Source organism: Oryzias melastigma, unplaced genomic scaffold, assembly GCF_002922805.2.
Source record: "Oryzias melastigma strain HK-1 unplaced genomic scaffold, ASM292280v2 sc00160, whole genome shotgun sequence".
Taxonomy (NCBI): domain Eukaryota; kingdom Metazoa; phylum Chordata; class Actinopteri; order Beloniformes; family Adrianichthyidae; genus Oryzias; species Oryzias melastigma.
This window is the reverse complement of record NW_023416878.1, coordinates 287,427-297,642: the sequence shown is the minus strand read 5'-3', so window position 1 is coordinate 297,642 and position 10,216 is coordinate 287,427. Positions and strand designations below refer to the sequence as shown.

General features: G+C 40.4%; 1 protein-coding gene across 1 annotated transcript in view; it reads right to left on the bottom strand.

The window, feature by feature from the left end:
• The window catches only part of cep43 (centrosomal protein 43), a gene marked incomplete in the record, with an annotated part of 52,847 nt that overhangs the window by 33,900 nt on the left and 8,731 nt on the right, over positions 1–10,216 (bottom strand). The window contains 2 exon segments of the mRNA XM_024260935.2: positions 9,357–9,479; positions 9,904–9,992. Of these exon segments, the coding sequence (XP_024116703.1) occupies positions 9,357–9,479; positions 9,904–9,992 (212 nt within the window).

The following is a 10,216-nucleotide window of genomic DNA, read 5'->3' as shown; positions in this document are numbered from 1 at the left end:
ACAACTCTGCACATCTCCCTTATTCTTAAAAATGGGCACCATCACACTTCTCCATTCCTCAGGCATCTTCTCACCACCTAAGATCCTGCTGATCAACCCGGTCAGAAACTCCACTGCCATCTCTCCTAGACACTTCCATACCTCCACAGGTATATCATCAGGACCAAGAACCTTTCCACTATTCATCCTCTTCAAGCCCCTCTCACTTTACCTTTACCAATCTTCCTGCTCCACAACCGTCACCTCTTCTATTATTTGTTCTCTATCATTCTCTTCATTCATTAACTCTTCAAAGTATTATTTCCATCTTTCCATTATACCACTGACACCTATCACCACATTACCATTCCTATCCTTGATCACCCTAACCTGCTGCATTTGTTTGGCCTTTGACACCTTTACTTTCATCTTACGCTGCATCTCCCCATTTTTTAAAAGTCATGCGACAGTCTTGTTTTTTCAGCTTCCACCAGTTTGTCCTCTTCTCTGCCTTTGCCCTCTCTTTCTTCATCTTCCTCACCACCAGTCATCCTACACACCACCATCATGTGCTGTCTGGAAACACTCTCACCAACCACTACTTCAGATTACACCGTCTACACAAGATGTAGTCTGTGTGCTTCTACCTCCGCTCTTATAGGTCACTCTGTTCCTGTCTCTTCTCAAAGAATGTATTCACTATTGCCATTTCCATCTTTTTTGCAAAATCAACCACCATCTGTCCTTCTACATTCCTCTCCTGGATACCAAACCTGCCCATCACCTCCTCATCACCTCGGTTTCCTGCACCAACATGACCATTGAAATCTGCACCAATGACAACTCTCTCATTTCCAGGGATGTGTAGGAAAAAGAGCTGCTTCATTTCTCAAATTCAGTGTCCAGCCACGTGTCCAAATAAATGGTTTAACAAGGGTTTCCAGGAAAGATAAGACAGAAATAGATGTGTTGGAATGTCTGGTGTTGACGAAGGTTCCTCTGGTACAATTGCCAAAGAAGGACTGTGGTCCCATTGAAGGCGGTGTGTGTGCTGTGCTTCGGGTCACGTGCACTCGGGTATAAAGATTGCAGAGAGCAGAGATCGGGGGCTTCATCGACTAAATCTGAATGGTTACGCTGGAATACTCTCTGACTTTATTCATGAATAAACAGAACCTCTGAGCACGTGCAGCGTCCGGTCTTTCATTTTACTTTGACTCAATTTTTCCTCAACAGATGCTCATCATCACTTCATCAAGATCCAACCAGAACTTCTCCTTCTCTTCCAGCTCACATCCTACCTGTGGGGCATACCCACTAACAACATTGAACATGACACCCTCCATTTCTATCTTCAGACTCATCACTCTATCTGACACTCTTTTTACCTCCACAACACTCCTAACAAACTCCTCCTTTAGGATAACTCCTACTCCATTTCTCTTCCCATCTCCACCATGATAGAACAACTTGAACCCTGCTCCTAAACTTCTAGCCTTGCTACCTTTCCACCTGGTCTCCTGGACACACAGTATGTCTACCTTTCTCCTCTGCATCATGTCCACTAACTCTCTACCCTTTCCTGTCATAGTTCCAACATTCAAAGTCCCAACTCTCAGTCCAACACTAGTGACTTTCCTCGCCTTCCTCCTCTCATTCTTCCACCAACAGTAGTCCAATTTCCACCGGCACTCTGTCGGTGAACAGCACCGATGGTGGTTGTTGTTAACCCGGGCCTCGACCGATCTGGTATGGATTTCGTAGGTCTGATTTGCATATTTGATTTGGTAAGATTTTACGTCAGGTGCCCTTCCTGACACAACCCTCTATATTTATCCGGGCTTGGGACCGGCACAATGAGACCCTGGCATGGGCCCCCTCGTGGCAAAATTTTTTTTTGCTTCAAACACAAACATAAAATGAAAATAAACACAACTAAAAAATACAAATACAAGAATTAAAAAAATACAAATATACAACTGTAGCAAAAAATGTGTTTGAAAGGGAGTGGATAGAAGAAAAGTCTTCTGTGGACCCACCTCTTTTTGCAACAACTTATGTTATATTTTTCTATTTATAGTTGTTTTTATCCTCCAAAACACTTCAAATGACCTTCTGTTTGACACATATGTTATGTACAATGACATTTGCTCATTTGTTTGTAATGATCATTTCAGGCCTTGTAAAAATTCAGCAGTGACACCTTGTATGCTTTTTTTTTTTTTCTTTAATAAATGTAAACTTTTGCTATGTTTTAAACCTTTGTTCAACCCATTAGATAAACCCACTCCACACAATGATCGACACATTTTCTTTTTTGTTGAACGAGTACATTGCTTTTTGAAATTCAGCTGTTTTCTTAAATCGTAACCTCCATCTCTGTCCTTGAATATTTGTTGTATGTTTAATGGAAGTAAGTTGTTTCTGGCTTCAAACATAGTGAGGGCTGTTTTAAGTTTCACTAGTTCCCATAGTTTTAATAAACTCCGACTTTAAAAACATTGGATTCATATTTGTCTGATAATCCACTGACTTGCTTTATTTGTGGCTTCCAGCTTATTTTGTGGTCCATGATGACTCAGAGGAACTCGATTTCAGTTACACTATCACGTGATTGTCTATAACAACCTCAATTTCTAAATCTGCAGGAATATGACAATTTCCAAAATCATGTATTTTGTTTTGTTGACATTGAGTGAGAGTCTATTTATATCAAACCATTGTTTTTGTTTCCTTAACTCTGTATTTACAATTTTTACAACTTCCTTGAGATTGTTTCCTGTGCACACTATACTTGTGTCATCAGCATATAAGATGTATTTAAGTTTGCTTGATACTATGTGAATGTCATTTATGTATAATATAAAAAGTTTGGACGGAATATTGATCCTCAAGGAACTCTGCAGCTTAAATTTAGCAGGGATGATTTAAAATGATCCAGTTGTACAAACTGCTGCCAGTTTTTATGCAACTGTTTAAACAATTTGATGCTAGACCTCGTATTCCATATCTCTCCGACTTTTTTACTAAGATGTTATAACACTCCAACTGTGAATTCTTTATTGTCTGCGCCATTTATAATTTATTCAGTTAGTTGCGTGATTGCTACTACTGTCATATTAATTCCGTAACAGTCTGTAGATGTTTTGTTTTTAAATCGTTTGACGATTTCTAGAATTTCTTTTGCTTCCATGGGTCCGTAACCCTTCCGCTCTCCTTAGCTTGTTTACATTAAGAGTGGGGTCATCTGGACCCCACAAGACAGTGCGCTGAACTTTTTTTTATCTTTGATTTTTGAGTTTCACTAATGTCCATGACAGACATAAAATCCTGTCCACCTTTGTCATGGAAGAAATCACATATCAATATGTGGTTGGAGTCATCTGGACCCCAAAGAGAGCGGAAGGGTTAATAGATAGTGTTTGGATTTCTCTTTATGTGGTGTTCAGCAGTTTCCTTTTCAGATTCATTTGCATAGTTTATTTTGTCAGCTAACAATTGTCATTAATTGTGTGTCTGTAACCTCATGGACTTATACAATAACACAACTTAAGCAATAAAAAAACTTAAGATATGTTGAAAAAATAGAGAAAACACCAACTGTGCCTTTGTCAAACCGTAAATAAAGTGCAAAACAAACCTGAACATGTGCCAATTGCTGGCCTCTGCTGTAAATATTCTAACACAGTAATTCATTAAAATCCAAACACAAAAATTAACTATTGTCATTTTGGAAAAAGCTTACTTAGCCTATTCATTCAGGAACTGGTTCTTCTTTAGGAACAAGTAGCTTCCTTTGCTTTGTCACATGACAGTCGATTGCACCTTCATCAAGGACGTTGGATGCAGCACTAAACAGCCTCTCGCTCTCTATGCCTAAAGCAACAGACACAAAAGGAGTGTGGCCAACACATCTAGCCTACCTTTTAGCCCCCGCAGCTGTCTATTTCTCTGAGTCCTTATGCCAGGGAAAGGCAACCCCAGGCCTCGAGGGCCGCATTCCTGCATGATTTCCAACATCCCCTGTTCCGGCATGTTCTAATTGTCTGGACACACCTGAACCAGAAAATCAGCCATGAGTAGAGCTTGGAGATCTGGAAATCATGAACACTCTGGCCCTCGACGCCAGGAGTAGTCTATCCCTGCCTTATGCTGTGGTTTAGCTTTCAAATACCTTATTAACGCAGATAATAATAAATATTATTTAAAAGTGCCTTTCAGAACACTCAAGGACACTGTACAAATTAAGAAGCAAAATACAGTAAAATCACTAAAATAAAATGTTTAAAACATAATAAATAAATTGATATCTTAAAAAAAATACAGATTACAGATGAAGGAAAATTGTGGTTTGGGAAAGTAGATTTAAACAGATAGGTTTTTTTGAGTATGGATTTAAAAACTGAACAGGAGTCAAAGTTCTGGAGGTTGAGGAGCAGAGAGTTTCAGAGTTGGTGACATGGTGACCAGATGGAAACTGAAGGGACGAGGAAGACTGGAGACAGCAAGAGGGGATCTTAATATGGAGGAAATTAGACAGATAGGAAGGAGGCAGGTTATGGAGGGCTTTGAAAGTATAAAGAAGTTTGAACTGAATCCTGAAAATAACTGTTGTAGAACAGAAGTGAAGTGATAGAAGGAGGAAGTTCTGATGGTGATGGACAGCTGAATTCTGGACCAGTTGAAGTTTATTCAGTCTAACTGGGAAGACCAGTCAGGAAAGCACTGCAGAAGTCGAGGCAAGAGGTGACCAAACTATGAACCAGAGTGGAAGCTGATTGGACGGTGAGTTAGGGGCAGAGATGATTAATATTACATAGATCAGGGGTCTCCAACTAATTTGGCGAGAGGTCCAGTAACTCTGTCAGCTTGGTAGACCGGGGTCTGAACATGCAAAAACATTCAGTCAATATTTCAATTTTCTGTCCTTTTATTTAATTACGAAGTGTAGTTAAATTTGCAAAGAACTCTTTTAGCTTATTGTCTCAACAAGTATTTATCTCATTCCTTTTTGTACAAAAATTCATACATGTACATGCATTGCAAAGTAAAAAAAAGATGCACATAAACTTGCTCCCTTATAGTGCAATATGTGTGCTCTTTCACAAACTTTAACATTCTGCTGTCTGTCACTTAAAGTGCAACAGGTAACATGAATGTACCTCAAAAAGCATTCATAATTAATCCCTCAAATGTTAATTTTCTGTTTCGCAACCTTAAAAGTAGGTTGCAAATAATGCTACATATTGAACATTAAAGTAATAACTTTCATAAGTGCAAAAAACATTATAAGTTTAAGTTTAAGTTTAAGTTTATTAAATTTATATGGCGCCTTAAAATGACCTCAGTCAAACAAGGCGCCGCACATTAAAAGTTCAAAGAACAATAAAATCATGGCTAAAAAGTTAAAAACAGATAAAAATAGAAATAAATTACATAAAATACATAAAAACACCAGATTAAAAACAAAGATAAAACAATAAACAATAAAACACACCAGCAGAACAGAGTCTCATACAGTGTCAAAAGCCTGGCGGTAAAAATGGGTTTTAAGAAGTGTTTTAAAAATGGACAGTGAGGACGCCTGCCGAATGCTCAGTGGTAAAGCGTTCCACAGCTTCGGTGCACAGATTGAAAATGCTCGTTCCCCCCTGAGCTTCCTCTTGGACCTCGGTACTTCCAGGAGAAGCTGATCAGCAGACCTGAGGCTCCGGGTCGGGGTGTAGGGACAGAGAAGCTCAGAGAGGTACGGCGGTGCACAGTTGTTTAAAGATTTAAAAACAAATAAAAGAATTTTAAAATGAATTCTAAAATTCACAGGCAGCCAGTGAAGGGTAGCCAGGATGGGGGTGATGTGGTCCCTCTTACGCGCTCCAACTAGAACCCGAGCCGCAGCATTCTGGACCAGCTGGAGACGTGAGAGGGATGACTGGCTAACTCCAAAATAAAGAGAGTTACAGTAATCCAGCCGGGATGTGATAAAAGCATGGATTACTGTCTCAAAATTTTGTTTAGATAAAAATGGTTTCACCTTCACCAGCTGCCTCAGATAAAAGAAGCTGGATTTTACCACTGAGCTAATCTGACCGTCAAGTTTAAAATCACTGTCCATCTTAAAACCCAGGTTTGACACGGACTGTCTGAGATGAGGAGTCAAAGGACCCATAAATGTAAACTATAAAACAGACATAAAGAGACGTAGATGGTACTTTGAATGGTGGTTTTGAGCTGGAACTGTATGGAGCTAAATTGGGGCCAATATTGTTTTAAACCCAAATAAAACAAATTGAAAAAATATTGGTGTTTGGCCAAAAAATTTAAAAATGTCTGAATTTTTTTTTTTTTACTGTTCTAAAATAAACGTAATTATTTTCAACTGAAAATGTTCTCTTTTTTTAGGTTTAAAACTCAGAATTTCAATTGCCAAACTTATTTTTTCCAGTTTAAACTTTTTTTTTTCTTTTTTGAATATAAAAAATTCAGTTTCAAAACTTTTGACCTTGTTGTGGCGGGGCTAACACAAAGGGCCAATCAAAACTTGATGAGAGTGATAACTTCAGTCCCAGTGTCTTCACTGACTCCTAGAGCTGTGACAAATACGATCAGAAAATATCTGTATTGTCTGTTCTATCATATTCTGAAGTTATCCCAAGACGGGTGTAAAGATCAGAGTTTTATCCCGTACAAACCGTGTCCAAAACTCTGTTCTAGCAGAGTCGGTGAATGCACCAGGACTGAAGTTACCACTCTCATCCATTTGGTTTGGTCCTTCGTGTTAGCCCCGCCACAAAAGGGCAAAAAGTTTTGAAACAGAAATTTTCGTATTCGAAAACGAACAAAAAAAGAAAAAATACTAATAAATAGAGTTGAATCTAAAAAAATGGAATTGAATTTTGTAGTTTTGAAACCTTAAAAAAATTGAACATTTGAAGCTGAAATGAAATTCATTTTAGAATGGAAAACATTTTGACATTTATTTTATTTATTTATTTTGCCAAACATCAATATTGTTTTCATATATAATATTTGTTTTATTTGGGTTTCATATAATATCCATCACATCAGTGTCCATAGCCCTGCACATCTCTGGAAAGCAGCTCGGTTCTTGTTGATGACAAGGGAATCTGTCGAACCTTTTCTTGAAGCTGATGTCCCTCTTTTAATTTATAATATTGTTTCTGTCATTGCCTCCATACATCCTTAAATCATTACGACGCTGAAGTTTTGGAGTGACTTTTTGTGCTTGCCCAACATCCATTCCACTCGTAGTGAGCACTCGTGAGCTCGTTGTTGTGCTGTTATCGTCTGTGTGTTGTCAATCACACTGTACTTTCAGTTCGTATATTTTCCGTGACCACGTCACTCATTCTGTCGGGTAATTTGTGTCAGAAGTTTTGTGTTTTGTCTCGTAGCTCCGCTTGATATTGGCGCTCTTAACAAAAGAAGCAGACTCCATGCTTATAGTACAAACCGGCCTCGTTGAACTCACTGCTGGTAAATAAAAGCGAAAGCTTCGGTCCACTCATCTCGAAAGACACTATTTTCAGTCCACTTTTCTCATTTTAGACAGAGCCATTGTTCACGCACAAGTATACGTCCCAACTACGTAAACATTAGAACACCGCTTTGAGCTTTTGCCGGTTGAAGGACCCCGGTCTGAACGTAGCTGTCCTCGCGCGCGCCTGTTCAAAAATCGCCGTGTAAAGATGAATGAAAAATCGTACTTTTTTATTAAAAATGTTTGGCGGTCCGGATAAAAGGGTCCCGGGGTCCGGACCCGGATCGCGGTCCGCCAGTTGGGGACCCCTGACATAGATAAAAGTAGGCAAACCGGGTAATGCTATTGATGCGAGATTGAAAGGATGATGAACTGTCAAGGATGACACCCAGACTCTTAACCTGAGGGGAAGGAGAAACCGAAGAGGGAGAATGGAAGGTGAAAAATTGTACACTTTGAAGAAAGTGGGATTAACTTTGTAACAGTTAGTGAGGGTTAATCCAGAGAAGCAGACCAGGTGAAGGGTGTGTCCCTTAGCCTGAGTAGAGTTGAACAAACTGATTGAAGGCAAGACTGTCTAGGCATGAGCAGAAGTCTGTGGTGAGGGGAAGGTGGCTGTTATCAAAGTGTACATTAAAAGCACCCATGACTATAACATTAGGAAAGACAGATGACAGGTGAGTTAGCAGTGTCCCAAATTGATCTAGAAAGTCACTGTTTGGTTTTTGGGGCGGTAAACCACTGATACTACAGTGAAGGCAGTTCACTCAACGGAACTGATTGAGAGGAGGACTTTCCACTTCTTGCAATATATCACTGCGAGACATTCTCTAGGGCGAGAGCAACGCGGTTGACAGATGTAAACAAAGACGGGAGGGGTGGAGCAATTAAGTAAAAAAAATATTCGTTTAATTGTTGCCAAGTTTCTGTCATGCAGAAAAAATCAAATTTACAATCCAAAATTACATCCTGAATCAGCTGACCCTTATTTGAGAGAGAGTGGAGGTTGATGAGGCCAAAGTTGACGGATGTGAGGATTTGGCACGGAGCAGTTGTGTTCACCAATGTGGGAAGGCTGGGGTGCACTCTGTGCTCCACAGAGTGTCCGGTGCTACCGAGAGGGCGAGAGGAAGTGGATATAACTGGACGCGTCTTTGTGGTAATCTCAGCGTGTGCGGTCCATGGGGAAGTAGAGCAAAGACTGAGGAGCCGCAGAGTTTAAAGAAAGAGTACTGGATGAGCCCAGCTGTGGGGCATTGGAAAAGCCAGAGAGGGATCCAGGTTTGAGCCGACAAAATGTACAGCTTGCAAAGAGAACATAGCTGACAGGAGAAGCAAGCAACCCCCAGCCAGGTGAATCACAGGTTGGAGGAGCAGTGTTATCTGTAAGTTTTAATGTTAATGGTGAGTTACCAGTGAGTAGCAGCAACAGTCACCCCGAGTCCACTGACCCAGAGGTTCAGATGTGGTGACGCTTTTGGCCGATGAACCACCTTATGACAATATAGTTCTGCAGCCGCTGCAAACTGGAGATTTTTCATTGCTGTCAGGCACTTTGAAATATTTCCACACAGCCGGCACTTTGAAGTGGGTGCTAGATCGCCGAAGCACATTGATTTTGTGGTATTTGGCCTCATTCTCAGCAATGCTGAATCTTTTCTTTTTTTAGCAGTATTCAACCAATATTATTTGGTTGCCAGATATTTGGTGCATCTCTAATTATTTGTAGTCACCTTATAGAATTATTGATCTTTTGGGTTCCTGCTTAGAATGTCGTTGTTTAGTTTTTCCACAGAAACTGGCAGAGAGCTTTAATGGGGTTGAACATTTGAGTGCAGGCCAAGAACAGTTCTGGTTCCAATTTAAGTTAGTACCTTACCTGTTGGGGGGGGCATGGTGCTGTTCTGAGGAGCTCAAGCAGCAAAGGAGAGTTCTTGTCCAGCTCAGGGTCTTGAAGACCCAGTTCTCTGCAGACCACCTCCCTGCTGTCAACACCATTTGGCTACAGCAAATCACATAGACAAGTATGTCCAAATCTCAGTTTAAGTTTACAGTCAACCAATAATTTGATAACTGTATGACTAGCCTTCCATGACCCTCTTCCCCCTTGTGTCTGTGTGCTTCTGTAGTCTTATAGTGCCTTTGTCTGTGCATATTATCATTGAAAGCTGCAGGAATGCAGCTTAAACGTTTTTACTTTAACTGCACAGTTCTGCAAACAAAATCCCAGGGATCACATACACAGCTTTTAGATGATCAAACTACCTAAATACTTAACTGTCAAATTTTCTTCTGCAGAAGACCCAGACCTGTGCTGTAAGGGTTCATGTTTCACAGCCACACAGGTGAGCACTGTGTCACAGCCACCCAAACATAAAAATGTAAATGCTGCCATCACAGACTCAGATACACACTCAGAAACTCACAAAGTTGATCTCTGGCAGGAACACTGACAGGCTGAAGTCCAAGCTGAAGACCTGCAGGAAGTCCACAATAAAAGCCACTGCCAGGCGACCTGCGAGGACACAAGGGAGGTTTGAGGAGGGGCTTAGAAACTCTGTAGTCATGGAGGCCAAAGATTGACATTAGAGTAGAAAAAGGAGCATTAAAACAGTCTAACGCACCAACGTCACCAACATGATGTTGGCAAGCAGAAGGTCATCCACAAAGACCACACGAGTCATACAAAGGCCTGTTTTAAAAAACTTCTCCTCATAGCACCACTTTCCAGTTAACATA